This window comes from Anticarsia gemmatalis, chromosome 20 (assembly GCF_050436995.1).
Source record: "Anticarsia gemmatalis isolate Benzon Research Colony breed Stoneville strain chromosome 20, ilAntGemm2 primary, whole genome shotgun sequence".
Lineage (NCBI taxonomy): Eukaryota > Metazoa > Arthropoda > Insecta > Lepidoptera > Erebidae > Anticarsia > Anticarsia gemmatalis.
The window spans coordinates 1,905,311-1,923,939 of NC_134764.1; the positions used below are offsets into that span (position 1 = coordinate 1,905,311).

General features: G+C 36.8%; 1 protein-coding gene across 3 annotated transcripts; it reads left to right on the top strand.

Moving 5' to 3' along the window:
* The first annotated feature begins 179 nt into the window (after nt 1-179).
* On the top strand, nt 180-18,629 carry LOC142981424 (uncharacterized). 3 transcript variants are annotated; one of them, XM_076127335.1, is made up of 16 exons: nt 180-317; nt 542-655; nt 736-957; nt 1,444-1,610; nt 2,067-2,154; nt 2,444-2,497; nt 2,622-2,672; nt 2,989-3,076; nt 3,516-3,600; nt 4,748-4,944; nt 5,433-5,652; nt 6,130-6,204; nt 7,062-7,299; nt 8,274-8,459; nt 9,689-9,849; nt 10,182-18,629. In XM_076127335.1, the coding sequence occupies exons 1-15, from the start codon at nt 287-289 to the stop codon at nt 9,847-9,849; spliced, it is 1,977 nt and encodes a 658-aa protein (XP_075983450.1). In that variant the 5' UTR covers nt 180-286; the 3' UTR covers nt 10,182-18,629. The 3 variants fall into 3 exon arrangements, with proteins under 3 accessions (XP_075983450.1, XP_075983452.1, XP_075983451.1); XM_076127337.1 differs by having other exon boundaries at nt 185-362; nt 1,444-1,625; XM_076127336.1 differs by lacking the exon at nt 180-317 and adding an exon at nt 367-450 and having other exon boundaries at nt 1,444-1,625.

Genomic DNA, 18,629 nt, shown 5'->3' on the forward strand with positions numbered 1-18,629 from the left:
CTCTCTCCATATCGAGTTCGTAATTTTGATTTTACACTATAGTGATTTGTTTGACTCGTTTGTTGACGGTACAAACTACAAAGAAAAGTTGCTTGTGCGTCCACAAAGAAAAAAAAAGAACAGAATTTTAGAGTTGCCATGCCAAAAAAACACGAAAGAATGAGAAAAAAAATATACGAACTCCGCTTCACTTGTGTTTTTTTTTCTAATTTTTCTGTCATTAGGCCGATAATTTGATGCATATTTTGTATGCAACAGTTATTTTGACTTGTTACAGTGCCCTATTATGTACCCAATCATCGCGGGGAATGCTCTAAGTGCGTCTATTAACTAAAATCAATAACAATCATTGACCAACAAAGGTACGCTTGTGTTTGCTTTTGCTGAGCATATAACCTGTGTTTTGTGCTGGCGTCCGGTTGGCGTCCGTCACAATTAACGCGAGAATGTGTAATATGCGTTGTATAGTAGTGGTATTGACGTAGAAATGAGTTTAACTGCTAAAGTGATTTGTGCTATTGTAAGTGGTTTATGTTTTTAGTTACCAAGATGAATTATGATGCCGAAAGAGCCATGAATCAGAAGCGATTGCGAATGGAGGGCGAACCGGGCCACGGTGTTGTGCAGGGGAACGGTTTGCCGCTAAACTACATAGGTAAGTAACTTTCGTGGGTGTAAAATGTGTAAAAAGTATAAAAAAAGTGCAAGTTTTGACGTTTGTTTTTATTGATGTAGATAATGGTCACCAAATACCGTATCAGCCGTATGCAGGCGCATATAACACGCATTACCCGCCTCCGGATGCGTTTGCGGCGTACGGGCCTCCGCCTCCGGGTGGTTATGCCCCTCAGAACCTGTCGTATGTGCCCCCCGCGCACCAGAATTACCCGCATCACCAGAGTTTCCCGCCACAACAGCCGCCGCAGTCACAGTTGCACATGCCCCAGTCCCATATGGGTAAGATCAACAAAGATTATGCACACTAAATTGCCAGAATTAAACCTTTACATTCAAAATCAAAATCTATCAATAACCTAGTATATCTGTTCTAGTCTCAATGTATATGAAATAGGGCTCATAATAACATGTCTTATTTTGACATGTAATAACAAATGAAAACATATTTTTTAGCAACAGTTGAATTATAATTCACTGTAAACAAACCTTCTGTACAACTTTTAACTTGATTTTAAATAAAGTATGATACAACTTCTTAACACAATAGAATCCTTTCTGTGATATTAGGTACACATTTGGGTAAGTTTTGTGTAATATTTGAAAGCACAAACATAACCAATAGATTGATTGGATAAAAATATATTATATACTATCAATAGAAAGCTATAAATATAGAATAATGATATAAATAACACACATAAATTGCTATAAAAAAACTTAACAAATAAAAATTGCAATAATTAAAATAAAATTCCTCTTCATCAGTTCAAGGTTATGGAGATGTGGTCCACAAACCAGCATGGCCTCCTCAACCACACTTACTGCCACCTCTCGACACTCAGAAACCACTGGACATCAATAAACTGAAATCGGAGATCAAACTGGAACCAACCGATGCACACAAAAGACCACATCCTGAAAATGAAATGATGGTAAATATCTATAATGTAAGATTTATTTCTGAATTTTAAAATTTATTTTTTATTGCTCTTTTGGTCTCTGCTTACCTCTAGAAAAAGGAGTGATATTATGTATGTATGTTAAATATACATACCACAATTATCTATTTGGACTAAACTTAAATAAGCCACTAAAAGTAAGTGAACTGGAGGCAATTTTAGCCAAAATAATGACTTCTATTCACAAATTATTTGTCATGCTACAATAATAAAATAAACATAGAAGATAAAATTAGCCTAGAACTAAGTCCTAAGATAGAAACATTTTTAAATGTCATGGTCTAGGGGAGTCAGCTGATTAGATAAACATACATATAATATTTAAATTACGTATTTTAAGATGGCAACACTGCTAAAAAATAGATAAGATGCTATATTTTTTTTTGTTTTTTTTCTAAGAATACATATAAATATTGTATTTTCTTTCAGGGTGGTGATTTGGATCAACCGAAAATAAAAATAAAGACAGACATTTTTAAACCTGATGATTTAGCTCACAGACATGACAAGCCTGGTGGTAAGTATCTCTATATTACATCATGCTACACATTAGTTTGCCTTATAATACAATACAATCACTGAACTGAAGGACTGAACCAAGAGGGAAATTAAAAGGTTACTAAACTTTTTGTGCCTAATGTTTCGGCACCACGAACATCAACCCTAGTCGCTGTTAAAAATCCCGGAAGTTTCGCCTTTTTTGATTCATAAATTTTAATAATAATTTGCTGGTCAACCACTCCTCAAGGAAACAACTATTTTTGTCAGTTATTGAAGATTTTAACAAAAACTTTTCATTTTCACAGATCATCAGAAACCCCATGATGTGGCACAGAAACCTACTGATCTACAAAGTAAAGGTAAATATTATTTAGAAGATATTATAATATTATTCCTATAATAATAATACTGTTGTCAATGTGGCGCGGCAGCCATGCCATATAAAAATGAAATGTATCTTAAATTGTTGTAAAATTTCCTCAGATCTCAGTCAACCAATGATGGGATTGGACAAGGCAATGGACAAACCTACTGGTGGGTATTTTGTTTATCAATATTTAAATGTGTTTGTGGGGTGCTAGTAAAAATTAAATTAATTTAGGATAAATGATGCCACTTAAGATAGCACTTGCAATGTCTGAGTGTAACTTTAGTCTTGAAACGATTGTGGGGCCTTATGGGAAGAGCCAGAAAGAAATCATGCACTATTATTGTCTATTACTAAATAATTTACATATAATTTGGCCGAAGAAGTCCCCAGCATTTTAAAAAACACCTGATACCTTTTTTTATACATATAGGTATATCTACAAAAGTGAATATACACTTAATACTTGTATGTTTTGTTCAGAAGCATCTAAACCAGAGGGCGCTAGTGAGGGAGTGGTGGGGGACGTGCACCGCGCCGCTGAACCTAACGCCTCAGCCAGTGATAAGAGGTATGTAGTACTGTCTATCACGTGCCAAATAACTTTGTGTGACGAAAAATAGCAGCTATACTCAAGTCGTTACAATCGTGCGAACTACGTCATAAACAAATCAATCATAGGAATGTGATAATGTGTAAGTGCGAGCGAAGGACTCCGATAACATTACATGGCTTAGTTCGCACGTTTGAAATGCCCCGAGTAAAGATGATTTGAGAAAGGCAAAAAATAAAAAGGACTGCAGGTGATGGAAGGAACGGAATCCGTCGTTGTTACATTTCCGTCACACGCACTCTTCTTATTATAGAATAGATTGTTGGAAACTCGACCCTTATAAGTGAAGGGAATTGTTTTTTAATTTTTCCTAAACGCATCTGCAAGGAATTAGACCATTTGTCAATGCACAATGCTGCACAACATCTTTATATATTAAAACGTGAATATATTTCAGTGAGGAGGATAGAAAACCGTTCAGTAGTCCTGAACTACCTAAGTCGGGGTCAATGCCCGGCAAAATACCCACGCCCGGCAGTGAGGTAGGTCTTAGAATAATTTCATATCGAGGTTCTGGTAATTGGTAATAACTACTCAACCACAAAAATATAGTCCACTTTTTTATCTGCATATTTATGAGGCTTTAGGGCCACAGCAGACATGCTACTTTAACATCGGTATTCGACGAGGTACTTATTTAATTTAGTCGCGGTATATTCCCAATTGTCCCTTCTAACACTAGCCTGTGGGGTGAAAACTGGGAATAAAAGTAGGAAGAAAATTTCCAGTTGTCACCCTGGGGTAACTGTATAGAGGGGACAACTGGGAATATACCCAATGTCCAATCATTTCGCGACACTCATTATATAAAGCCAAAGTTGGCCACTTACTGCCAGATTCTTTATACATTTCTAAAGTGACCGCTAAAGCTATCTTTTTTTACATTAATTGTTTAGTAAAGGAAAATTTGTTTCGTCATAAAACTATCAGTAAATTCGTGAAACGGTAAATTTGACTGTCATTTTTACTTTACCCCTATACTTTGGCTGTTACTTTTAATGAAGAAAACTGGCCGTTAGTCGCTTGACGGAAGCTCTACAACAGCCAAACCATCATTGAAATAGTTCCTATATCCGATCCGATCCGACTAAAAGTAGCCTGTTGTTGGTGCTCTAAATACTCATAAAATATGTTCGCAAACGCTTACTTTTCTGTCATATTTATTTTGTGGTGTAAAGAAAGTAATTATGTGACTGATTTCTGTGATCGAGTAGTAAAGCTGGTGAACTATTTTCACTAATTCATACTGGAGAAGGAATTCGATTGGTTTTCATTGGCTTGATCATCGTTAAAATAACAATATTAAGGTCCTTTCATATTTACAATTAGCTACAATGTTAGTTAACCGTAAACGTGTCCTACATGAGTACGAGCTACCACTGGTTGTAAAATGTATGAAAACAGCTGCATTTACTCAATGTCGATGCGTTTATAAAGCAAGCTGTTGTATATGTGAATGGACCTTGATATTGTTTTCAAAATTGATAATTGAATAGTGTAAAAGGGCCGCCTACGATAACACTTGAGAGGTCTTAAAGTCGTAAAGCTTTAGTATTAAGCGATCACTGCACACGCAACCATCGCGTCATCATCCATATCATGCATATGTGATTGACTACATTGCGTCAGCCCAAGAAGCGCGGGCGTCCTAAGGGCTCGACCAACAAGCCCAAGCCGCCGGGCGCCGCGCACCGGCCCGCCGCGCCGCCCGCGCCCCGCGCCGCGCCGCCCCGCCCCCTGCCGCCGCCCGGCCGGCCCCGCGCTACCGGCTACCAGTACGCTATCAGGCCCTTCAGGAAGGACTTCTCTGGAATACAGTTTAGAAGGTTAGTGGACATACGGTATTTATTATTGTGTAACGTTTTTGTGAATTTTAGGGTTTGCTCTTGAGTAAAAGTAGGGCAATTCTGCGATGGAGATGTATCATGAAAACGAGTAAATGACAATAGACAGGCTTTCTAATACAGAGGTTATATATTTATTAGGTTATCTCATTAAAGGCGTATCTAGATAATCAAGTTATTAGGTTATTATTTGATCAATCACTGCACTATGTGTGGTTACGCATAGTGCAGTGATTGTCTTCGTCCGACGTGAGCGATGAACAACGCTACGCCTATGTCAAATTTGTGTAAAATACCAAGAAACAGCTACGTAGAATCTAAACTCATAAAGTAGAGACTTTTGATATGACCGTGTTCGTCGCGTTGCTTCCCATTTTGCCGCTCTAAAGAACAGTGAGGTGCAAATGGGGCAATGAGAGTTCGTGATATGTAACGACGTCACAACACAATCATGTGGTGTTGGCCCGCAGGCGGTGGAGCGACGAGTGCCTGGACTCGTCGCACATCCCCAACGAGGTGTACTTCGGCGACGTGCCGGTGTCGCTGGAGGTGCTGCACAACTACTACGACGCCAACGCCGAGCGCGAGAAGCTGGCGCAGCAGGCGGCGCACATCGCCGCGCAGAAGGCCGCCGCCGCCAAGCTGGCCGCCGCCAAGCTGCAGGCGCGCGGCGTCATGGCCACCAACGAGGTAGGCTGTTTACCTCATGTCCTACTGCTGGCCAGCGGTCACCTCCTGGAATGAGGGAGGAGTTCAGCCTTGTGTCCAATAATTACAGCTTTTTTGTTTGGCCTTTTTTTTTTGAAAGATTTGGGCATAAAACTGCAACGCTGTATATTATGAATTAATGAGCATAATACGAGATAGTAAACAAAGAAATCATTCAATACGATAAGCAAGTAGAGGTTAATATAATAAAGCAACTTTGTGCTCATATTAATGAATGTTTTGAGAAAAATCTACCTAGACAAAGTCAGTATAAAAACGCTAACTAAGAATTTTATCGCTCCTTCTCATTCTAGTTCCTAAAAAGTCCTAACTGCTCTTATTTATATCAACTTAAAATGTTGTATGTCTGTGTTTTTGTTTGTATGATCACTTCCACCCTTAGGGCCTCATATTTGCCACCAACATTATTAATTAAATATTGTGATTATATTGTTCAAGGTGACGACGGTAGACTCATCATCGTCAGACGACACTTCAGGGGAGTCCGGTAGCGACTCGGAGGAGAGCGATGACGTGAGTACATTTAAAGATAATAACTTTAGGCCCTTGCGCAAAGCAATATATGCAATAGAAAATATGCTGTTATGGATAGATTTTTAGCTAAAAAGAGTAGTTTTGTTCCTCATTTTCAGACATGTGTTTTCACAAAGATCTATCACAATTTGACTTAATTGGAATTTCGTTCATAAATTTCGGTGAAATGTATAGTTGACTCTATGTTAGACGAGCCGAGCACGAACAAAGCTGGAGCCATGCACAAATTCGCGTAGTGTAGACTGACTACAAGATTTGAAAGAGCACCCTTCCAAAAGAAATTTGTGCTCGGCGCGTGATTGGCTTCTCTAGCGTAGATCTACCTTTAAAGATTTTTGAAACTTGATTTATCAACTTCCATACATTATATAGTTGTGTACTAACACAGTTTGTACAATTCTTGCAGCGCACAGGAAGCGTGGTGATATCATTTTATTATATTTGTTACTGTTTAAGCTTTTAAAATTACCCAACTGCAAAGAATGGTCCCGATAAATCGAATTACCTTTAAACCTTTTTTATTTTTGAACGATATTTTCAAAGGCCCTGTTTTGAATCATTGCTAGATTTGTGGTTGGGTAGTGTTGTAATCGCTAAGGACATTATGTTAAGAAAATATACTCTACACAATAACGAAAACATTTTTTTTAAACTGAATTTTACTCGGGCATAACGACTTTCAGGCCTTTCAGGCTCACAACGAAACAAGTAGATTAAGTCTAGGCTCTAAATTTAAGTTTAACTCCGATTAAATTTATAAAATTGGACAACCGTCTTACCATCTAATTAAGTAATTTCAAATATACAATACTACAACACATTGTATTGTTATACAGGATGTTCCTTTAAAACGTGGTCCGGGTCGGCCGAAAGGTTCTAAGAACAGTCCGAAGGCGTCTGGAACTCCGGGACCGCCGGGAACTCCGTCAACGCCAGGTAGTGGCGCCGGGGCAACGCCGGGCCGCCGCGGACGACCGCCGGTGCCGCCGGAGATGAGACAACCAGGCATTACGGATATGAAGAAGTTCTGTAAAGCTGCTGGAATTAGATTTGATTATAAGAAACTTGTTGAAGGTGAGTACTCAATGGAATGTTTTTCTCAACTTATATAGTATCCATAGATTAAAAAAAATATCCTGGTTTATTAGCAAAAGTGAAACCGGGAGTCGTATGTGTGAATTCATGTATAAACTTCATCAAAATCCATTCAATAGTTTTTTATTTGTAGCAGTATCAATGATACACCCTTCATCACTATCAGTACGATAATAGCATTTGTTAACTTCTTAAAACAGATACAATCCATTGGTTTGGACATTGTTGTCTACGTTTTGACGGTGTAGCGTGGCAGTGTATGCGAATACCTCGCAGGAAGTATTGAGTTCGTCAGTCCATTCCACCAGGCTATGAGAGTGAAAGAATAGCGAGTGTACCTGTGTATTGTGCACACATTTCGACACTGTAATGAATGTCCTACATCGTTGGTGGTCTACATCCTGCTTCATGGTGCAATGCAGAAGAAATTATTATTATTTACATTTTCGTAGCCATGACAAAATCTCATCATTCACAAAGTAGATAGCGTGGAAATTAACAAACTATTACACACACTTATGTACACATCTGCCTAAACGTGCAAAATATTTGAACGTAATTAATCATTTTCCTTTACTTGTGTTTGCACATTTTCCACTTCGGATATTTTTCGGTAACTTTTTCCTTGTTGGTCGTGAGAAAAGTGTATGGCTTGCTACATTTATACGGTTCGGCATTAATCGGCCTAGCTGAGCGGCAAAACCGAATATGTGTGAATATTTGTGAAACAGAAAAAGCGGCATTTTTCAACATTCGTTCGGGAAAAATGCCGCTCGACATCGTCGAGTCGGTTTTGTTGTTCGATAAACACTGCCGAACCGAACATGCCGTCCCAAATATGAGTGTAGCAAGCCTAATGTTTTTAATCTTTACAAAGATTTCCTCATGAACCAGAAAATTCCGGTACAAACCCATCTGCAGCCGCCTATTTGACATGTATTTATTTCTTGCAGGTTGTACGAAAAACAAAGAGCGTGTTCAAAAGATGTTAGACTTGTTGATAGCGGCCGGCTTAGACGGCAAGCCGACGATCGAGAAGTGCCAAGCGTTGAAGAAGGCTAAGCAAGACAAGAAGGAGCAAGAGAAACAGGCGAAGAAGGAAGCTAAAGTCAAACACAAAGCCACCACGGAAGAAGAGGGTAAGTTACATTTATACTGCGACTAGCTGACCCGCGCAACTTCGCTTGCGTCACATAAGGGAGAATGGGTCAAAATTTTCCCCGTTTTTGAAACATTTTTTATTGGTACTCTGATCCTATTGGTCGTAGCGTGATGATATATAGCCTATAGCCTTCCTCGATAAATGGGCTATCTAACAGTGAAATAATTTTTCAAATCGGACCAGTAGTTCCTGAAATTAGCGCATTCAAACAAACAAACAAACTTCAGCTTTATTATATTAGTATAGAGTTTAGGCGCCCATAGCCAGTTGCCCTTACCGGTCGGTATAAGATCTGTAGGTTAAGCAATCGTTGGCGCGGTCATTCTTTAGATGGGTGATCGCTTAGTAGTATTTGAATTGAGGGTCGCCGTGCTTCCTAGGGCATGTAAAATGTCGGTCCCGGTGGTTGTACTAATATAACAAAGCGTTTATCAAAATGCTTTGATTGCAGATTTCTGTTTTTTCAAAATATTAAAGCATGTATCTTTTTTTTTAAGTGAATTAGGGTATGTTAAATATTTAGATTAGTTTTCTTAGATTTAGATTAGTGGCCCATCATTCAGCGCGTCGAGCGCGGCTGTCGCGCGCGGCTCGCCGCGCTCTTACGCGCCGCGGTACAAGATCGGAGTAAACAGCTAGTATTGTCTACATCACCGCGCGGTAACAGAACCGAGAAACCGCGCGGTTACTCACGGTTCAAGAACTAGCGCGCGAGTCGTAGCGCGTCGCGAGTTATTGCGCGGTGATGTAGACGATACTAGCTGTTTTCTTCGATCTTTGTTCGCTCGGTCGAAAGTTCCGCGCGGTCATATGAACTTAGCCTAAACGATACCGCGCCTCGCGGTCCGACCCGTGCGCTAGTTCTTGAACCGTGCGGTTCAGGTTCTACAAACTTGTACCGACCTGTTTAGTTGATCCGCGCGGCTTGAGACGGATAGACGCATAGAGTCAAGAAAAAATTATCATCGAAGAAGACGAATGCTCATGTCATGTGAATGCTCTTACCGCGCGACGACGCGCGGCTCCGCGCGATCTTATGAACTTATTCATACAGTCGCGATGCAGTAGCGCGTTAGCATCGCTACTGTAGCGCGTTGCAAATGTGACTAACGCGCGTCGCCCGCAAATTCGCCGTGGACGAGGGGCCTTATGTGTACTGTGTGTGTTATTTATTGCTACATGTTGATGTGTCGCGTTATGTCGCAGGCACGGAGAGCGTGGGTCGGCGCATGACGCGCGGCGCCACGGGCAGCGTGCCGCGGCAGCGCATCGTGATCTCGTCGGACGAGGAGGACGACACGCCCGCCGCGCGCCGCACGCTCTCCAAGCTGCGCTGCTCCGTCAACGACGACTCCGACTCCGACTAGGTACACCATGTCCTTCACTTTATGTCACGTCAAGTACACTCATTAGACAGCGCTGAGTGATCTCGTCGGACGAGCATAACACTACATGCTTGACATGGCCCAACAAGATTATACAGAGCCTGGACAGATATATCTTGACCCCCGATTGTAAACATAAACGTTAAACCGTTAAGTACACATGCCAGCAGGTGATTGACCTACTGAATTCTAACTTGTGAATACCTCCACACCCCTGCACTTTGCATACGAGGCTCTCTACTTATGTAATGCAAATTGTAGTGTGCGGTTCACTTTTGATTCTTAAAACTCATTTATCTATTCCTAATTTTCAGGTAATCCTTGACGTCGGTGTCGGGTAAGCGTACCAACGAACAATCGGTACATTAACTGGCGGTGAATACACTGTGGCCTCTAGAAAGTGCTTCGACGGAGGTTTTTGAGACTATATAGTGCCGTAGTGTCGGTGAACGTGATTATTTCCTACTAATGTTAGTGTCACGTCGAAATATAGCTGTTTGCGGTTTAGAAGCCTATTGTCCTGGTTAGAGACTGCATGCCTATGGAATATGAGGTTAAGAGAATGTAGGTTTAGTGCCGAGAATGTGTTGGTTCATTTGCAAATGAGTGATGCGAATTGGGGTGTATTTTCTGTGAATATCGTGCTTTACAGGATGGATTATGAACCATGGAGAGAAACTACTACGGTATTTTTATAGTAGTTTCCTTCCACGGCCTATAATTTTGTTCCACTCTGTATATTACAAAGAACCTGTAAGTTTTAGTCACTACTAACGACGGGACGGGACGGTTGTGGACTTGGATGCAGTTTCTTAAGCTACTTTAATTGTACTAAAGGTCGATTTCTCAATCGTGAGATAACTTTATTCAAGAAAAAGTTTTGTCGTTTTTGATAGATTTATTCATAATATATCAAAAACGTCATTTTAATCTTCAAGTAAAGATATTTGATGATAAAAAAATCGGTCCTTAGTACAGTATGTTACAAAAGTTGTTGAACAAATAACATGAACATTGCAATACGTACGTATATGCAAAATACGTATGAGCATACGAAAGTGTACGCACAGAAAATACAACCTTATTTGTATACGCGAAAGGTGTTATTATACTTGTTTGATCTACAAATTACATAAATCTTTGTGTCGGTGTTCTGTGTGTTAAAAGTCTTCCACGACGCAAAGATTATTTAGTATAGAAATACAATAGATCGTATATAGGGCCGAATTGTCCGTCAGATAAAAATACTTGAGGAAGAAATTTTGACGTTTTAGTACATTTAATGAAGAGTCAAAATTGTTCCTCTAATAACGTACTAAAGTAGTTCTATAATACATAGTAATTTACGTGTCATTCTTAAGTTCAGGAACCGTACAATGACATGTTAAAGATTCAAGTTCCATCGTTAGAAAAGGATGCCGCTATACGTATTATATAGCTCTGTCACTGTCGTACGGTAGAACTTGGATCACTTAAGGGCTCAATTTCATTGGTCGTTTGTATCCGCATGCGGGATGCGGGAGGTTTTGTAAACGCATGTTATAGAACCCGTATGCGAGGAACCGTTTTCATTGGTCGTTAGAGCCCGTATACTAGGTGCGAGAGAGGCGAGAGAGTCGAGAGATGTTTGCCGACTTCTAATGACAGAGATGCTAGGAAAAGGATAGCGTGTCACCAAATGCTTTGTATCGATTGAGTTATCAATCAACTGACTGTTTAGTTAGTATTTGTACTGTTTAGTAGTTATATAGTAGTTAGCATTCGGACTAACGACCGACTAATCGACCAATAAAAATGCGTCCCTAAGATGCCATATACGGTCCCTGTTGTGTTTAAAAATGAGCCGTAAGATTAGAAAATTAAAGTTCAAATATCATTGTAGATTGATCAAGTATAAGTACATTAATTGCTCATTTAGAGCTACTGGCGCATACGCTCTTTCTAGAATATTCCAGAAGTAAATATTATAATATATAACGAGTTATTTTATGTGTCGATATGACACGGTCCACTGTTGAATATCGTTAACTTACCGTTGTCAATAACTTATCGTTAGTAACGGATAGCTCTAGTACGGTTTGGTTATTTTGTTAGATTATAATCTGTTATTTTTTAGCAAGTAATATTATACTCGGGTCATAACAAACGAGCGAACTACGTCATATAGTAGTTACTCTATGTCACATGCGTTTGACTATGCCGTGGATAGTACGTTTGTAATCGCCCGGGTAAGAATAACTAAACTGTAGTAGGACTAGCTCTTACTAGAGATACGTTATTGAACGGTTATACTTTGCTAATATACTAACCTTGGAAGCGGAGTTACACTTGATTTTTATTCTGTATTATTGTACTATTCAGACGTTATTTTCTGTACTTCTAACTTGACTGATATCTACAACGAGTAGAACTAATACAGTTTACTTAAACGTCTTGCAAATGTAAAGGTAACTCTAATATCCAGAATGTGGATAACCGGTTATTTTTATCCATGTGTATCCGGGTAACGAACAAACCAGACAGTAATATTGTAAATGAAGTACAGTTTTACATAGAGAGGATTTACTTCTGGGTATAATCTCGGTTTAAAATGCAAGTGTAACTCCGCCATTTTGCATAATATTCATGTGTCATATTAGACGCATACCGCGGTGCATCTCAGTGGACGTTTGCCTTAACAGAGGTTTCCTATTTCTTTTATAAGATTATAAATTGTAGCAATATTGAGAATCGCAATATTTCACAAACATGAACGATCTCTATAACATATATTTTTTATTTAAAAAGAATTAACTGCGATTGGAAAACGCTAGTCATGATAGTATCGAAATTTTAACGACAATTATCGGCATAATTTTTGTTTAAAATTCTGGCAGCTTTTATTTATAACACAATAAAAGTTTGGATGGGATTGGTCTGGTGTGAAATTGTGTGTGTATTTTGACAGGGAAAAAGGTCCCTTAGTGAAAATATGAATAAAATTGTAGGACTAAAACCCCTCGCCTACTTTAAGTAGTGGTAGTAAAGCTTAAAGGCACTCAATATTGTTCATTTGTGCCTATAATACTATTAAAAAAATACTATATTATAATTCTACGTGTGTGAATCTATAATTTTCATCGTAATAGCAGAATGCGTTGTATTTTGATTGAAGTCAAATTTTATACTCTAGTTTATAAAAAAAAGTAATATTAAAATCAATAAATTGGTAACACCAAGACGTTTATTAAATTTAGATGTTGTATATATTAAAGAAAAAATACATAATATTGTGTGTCCTGCGTTATTTTTGTACAGGTTTGGACAAGGATAGTGTGTCATCGGCTTTGTATATATGCGTGGGAGTGAGTGAGAGAGGTTATATAGTGAAAGAGAGGCAACAGTAACCAAGCCGACGGCGGCTCTAGTTGTGTTATTTACGTTAACTATCTACTCTTCGTTATATTAAGTGCAGTGTCAAAGCTGACCAACGGTTAAGTACAGTATCGTTTATAAGAATTTTAATGTTTTTGTATGTGAAGGAGGTTAGTGACCGATTAGTTATCCATATATTGACAGCTAGGAGCTAAGACTTAGCCGAGGAAACGAATTTATATTTAATTTATTACGTTATTGGATGTAAGAATCTCAATTTGGCACTAGTTTGCGTACATTGATATTTTTGTGTTCTAACCTATTTTTTTTTGTTGAAGTAACATCGTGTGAGGTTTTTATACATTGGCGAATGCACTGCGAACAATACTGCTTCTAAAGATCCCAACTCGCATTACATTGAGTATATATACTAAGCTTACTCTATTTAGACACTAGGGTTATGTCTGCTTGTTTTATATAATCTCCCCAGACAGATCAAAGTCTACATTTGGGTGGTTTCGTTTGAAAATTAAAACTCTTGAATTGAGGCCGACAGTAACAGCAGTAACATGCAAAACGGGAATATTTCAGATTCCCAAAAGGATTTTTTTGCTTTGACGTGACATGACGTGACGAATTCTAAATAGGCGTAAATTGTCAAATGTTACATTGCGTGTATCTGTACGCCAAAAAGCAGTTTACTTGCAGTTTATTTACCAATGTATAACCCCTCGCACATATTATATTGATGTCTTATACAATGAATGTGAATAAGTGTCGACCCCCCACCAGTCACACTTGATGCCTTATTGATTCAATATTAGCAATAATTTATTTATATTTAAACGTTTGACGAACTCTTTGTAAACATATTTTATATAATAAACTCGTTGATTTATTATACTTTATAGGAATAAATGCGATCGTGTTTGATATTAACAATCTTTGACCATAGATAAAGATACCATATTAATCAATCGGTGAGGAGATGGTTGAATAAGTATAGAATCAACGGTGGTCGGTAGCTTTTACTATCCGAGTTTGACGATTGATTATCGATCGATGGTCGATAGATTAATGTGGTACCATAGGGCAGGTCAAAGCAGAAAGTCACTTTGTGCTAAATCAATGTTCAGATGTAGAAGATTTCAATATTAGTGTAGCTTGGTAAAGATATTGCTCATTGTAGTGCTGGGGTATCGAAATGTGGGTGTATGAATGTAACTTAGCACGTGAATTTTAAGACAATAGCCCGTTACAGAACCACTAGCTACAGAATCAGATTAGTGATAAAAAATATCTAAGATGTGAACTATGATCGCCTTTTTTCCTATAACGTTTATTTTCAATTCATCAACGAGTATTTCGTCGTATATTTTGTTATATTTTTAGCGGTTTTTTTGCTAATATTATATATAACTTGCGTTCTGAGTATGGAGGTTATGTCTTATATAAATGACGCTGGCGTTCAAATGATTGGATTATAACAAACCGCTTTTGAAAGGAAAGTGACATGAATGATAAAGTACGGAAAAGTATCACAATATCATTAAAAATATATGATTTGTACATATTAGACGTAGATTTAAGTTTTATTATATTATTATTTTAAGATGTAATAGATATTTGTATTTGTAAGATATATTTAGATGTGTTTCTTTTACCATAATAATATATAGTCAACGGCTGCGTTAATTAGGCTTTTCTAATTATATTTTCTTAAAGCAGCTATGAAAAATAAAGTTTACCTTCACAAATACGTGTTAAAAAATCTTTTTCTTATCTTTGGTATCGAAATAGATTATATTTTTTTACAATTTCTTCTTTTATACTTTTCTATATTTAAAGTTGAAAAATCGAATTTATTATTTTTAAAATTCTTGTAGTGACGGTATTCTGTTGTGCCTACTTAACGCGGTCGTGGTATATTAGTCAACTCTATATTAATAAAAAATATATAATATTTAGTATAAGTGGACATGCTTTTCGCCGGCAAATCATTAATTTTATATATATTTCCTAATAAATGAGGCATAAAGATTTTATTTCTTTATTTACTCAGTTGATGTAAAGGAGAGAATGATAACTTTGTCCATAATTGGTATGACTAGTAGCTAGTATTTGGACAAAAGTCTACCATTGTCAATTTGGAGATGTACTTTGGTCTGATTATGGCACGTACTGAAAGATAACTCGTGCTCATGTAAAATGTTTCGAAAATTATGACTTGAACATTAAAAATCATTCTGTCTCTTTCAAATCATGTTGAACTACCTGTAAGTGACAAACACAAACACTAATTACAAGATACAGTAATAAAAGTATCAATGATTTTGATTAAACACGGTAAGAGCTATTACGCACTGTCGACTGTAACTTTTTTAGTATAAATAGGTGCTTTTGTGTCAGTTGACTTACAAGACTGTTGACAGTGCGCAATGGCGTAATCGGTATTCTTATAATTATCGATTGTCGATAGATGACACTGACAAATGACAAGCATCATCGATATCGAATCGAGAAGTATAGCAACATCCTAAAATCAGAAGGGTTATATCCTGAGTACCCCGATCCCCGAGGCCCACGTCCCGGAGGGCCCCGATTTATTCATAAAATAGTTTATTATGATAAAAACGACTAGATTGTTATTATTATGAGAATATCTTCAAGAAGTAGATACCTCATTGGAAGAAAAAAAAAAAGATAAAAATAAATCGGTGTCCTCCGGGACGGGGGTCTCGGGGATCGGGGTACTTAGGGAATAACCCAATCAGAATAATTTTTGGTTTTTATAACAATTAATTTTGTTACTGTAATTTAGGATGAGAGATTTTGTATCTTTGAATATTAAAAGAAATAAATTGACAATAAGTTTCATATTAAAGTATCATTAAATCAGATTTTCATATAGGATAAGTTTCAAAAAATACTGTTTTGGTCAGAAAGTGCCAAACAATTTTATATTTAATTATAAATGTGGATTGTATGTTTTATGAATGTTTTAGCCACCGGTGTTGCCAATTATGGACGAAGTAATACTAAATAGTAGCTTAAAGAGTGAAACATGTTAATTTTTTATATTCTTACTGGATAAATTTATATAAGTAATTTTGCAGCCTTTGTTCGTGGACATACAGTTCAAAATTGCTTAAAACATTTTGTGTTTCATATTATTTACAAAATTATGTCATCGTATTGTTAGGCAAAGGTGTTAACAGAAAGCTAATTTAAACTAAATATTTTTTCATTTTATTATTTATTAAAAACTCATACTTACTCAAATAAATTTTATACAAACAAAATCAGTTCTTAGTTAATAAATAAATCAAGTTTGTAATTTCGTCTCTAATTTCATTGGATTGTTATTATATCATCAATACAATCAAATATTAATATGTTTAACTCTTTAAGTATTTATTTATATTGTGTAAGCGAATTGTGACTCCAATGTGAACATGACACCAATATAAAATATTATTATTTGTGATTATTTACACCAATATCTTTACCAATAGCAATGGAGTTTTAAAATAATATTTTTGACTCTAAATTTCATTGCTATCGGTATTTGTAAAAAGGTAGATCGAAATGGGGAATGCAAACAACATTTTATAATAACTCTTATAGTTTTCTTAGTAAAGCAACCAATGAAAATTTATTGATTTTATAATTATTTCTAACCATAAAAAGTGTATCAGTAAGTCTTACTGTAATTATCTCAATTACGTGTATTGCACAAAACTAGGAGGTCGTAGAAAATGCCTGCGTGTCTCTCCCTCATTCGGGAGAAGAGTGAGGGAAAGAGTAGGCTAGCAGTCGGACTGACATTGTTGTTATATTTTGGGTGTTGGATGTAAATAACATTTACAATATATTTTTTCTTATAACGAGGAAAGTAAACATCGTGTAAAGACTACGCCCGTCTTAAAGGCCTCCAAACAGTTTTAATGTACCCAGCTATAGGACAAAACAAGTCCATCAACAATTATTGTCAAGTAAAACTACTAATTAAATAAACGATAATCCAATATCGAGCAACCTATTACGAAGCTTAATACGTTCAATCTATGTCGATATTTACCTAATTGATTGACATTTGTTGTCTGTACACAAGCTTAGGTTTCATGAAATATTCATACCTTCATCTGGATCAAAGGTTCCTGACCTTGTACTGTTTACCTTTCTTTACAATGAGAAGAAATTTCCTGTGCTCCATTACATAGGTAATAATTTCACCCCTTTTTTTTGCTTTAGGCTCGCTAGCGCCTCCTCGAACGGCTCCATTGCCCACTAGTGCCAAGATATTGCCCCTTAGGAACCTATGACTTAGAATAATAACCCGCATGAGCTAAGCTTTATTTTCTTTGGTCAGTTTTTACTGAGGACATATTTGGTTAACCAAGTAATTCTGTAGCCAAAAATATAGTAAGCTCATTTAAATTATATAAAAATGGTTTGTGGACCGTCGATTCTGATTACTTAAACTTATGATTATAAGAATGTCCCATTATAGCCACGAAATAAGAGACAATAAAAATAAGATGATAAAGACATAAAAACATTTAAATTCCGTTTGTATTCAGTTGTAGAGTAAAAGAATTAAGTTAATCTTCAGAACATTAATGTGCAATAATTGTAGTGCATTTTAGTTATACACGTGTCTCCTCAGACCAACCGGTTTGTTCCCGATTATATTGCGCTTCGCACAACTTGATATAACGAACAAGTTTACTTTAATAATACTGGTTGTTTAAAACTGTCTTTTATGTTTGTTTGTATGTCCCCTTTCGAAATGGTGTATTGTAAATAAAGTATTTTTATACTGAAGTAATAGACTGAGGTTGTGAGAAAAAAAGAAAGTACTTTTGGAGACAAGAGTTTGTAGTAAGCAATTAAATTAAAGATTTTGGAAGTGTAACAAATTTATCGATTATTTCGATTCAAATATTAGGCCTACTGTAAAAGACAGACAATTTTAGTAACCAGTCAGCAGTGTACAATAAGTTTATGTGCATTATTTTGTTGTAAACTTTTTGTATGCAATGTACTGAATAAGTATCTACCTACCGAATTTTGTACTATCTTAATATACCTTCACTCGTAAAAAAAGAAAGATCTCACACACTTTTTCTATTACTTCAGTATATAAAGTCTTTAATATGTAAATAAAATGTTGAATTCGGAAATACGATTGGTGATGTATCAAAATTCTAAATCGTTGTATATATTCGCGTAGTTGTAGCTGCGTAAGTGCGAATTTGCGTGTTATCGGTGACTGCCGCTGGTATTTGTTTGCAGTATAAGGTAAAGTTTTGTATATTATTATTTCGGATGTAGAATGCCATATTGTGATTAGTTTGTTAGCTACACGAAATATTTTTCAAATAAAAATATCTATGTATACATTA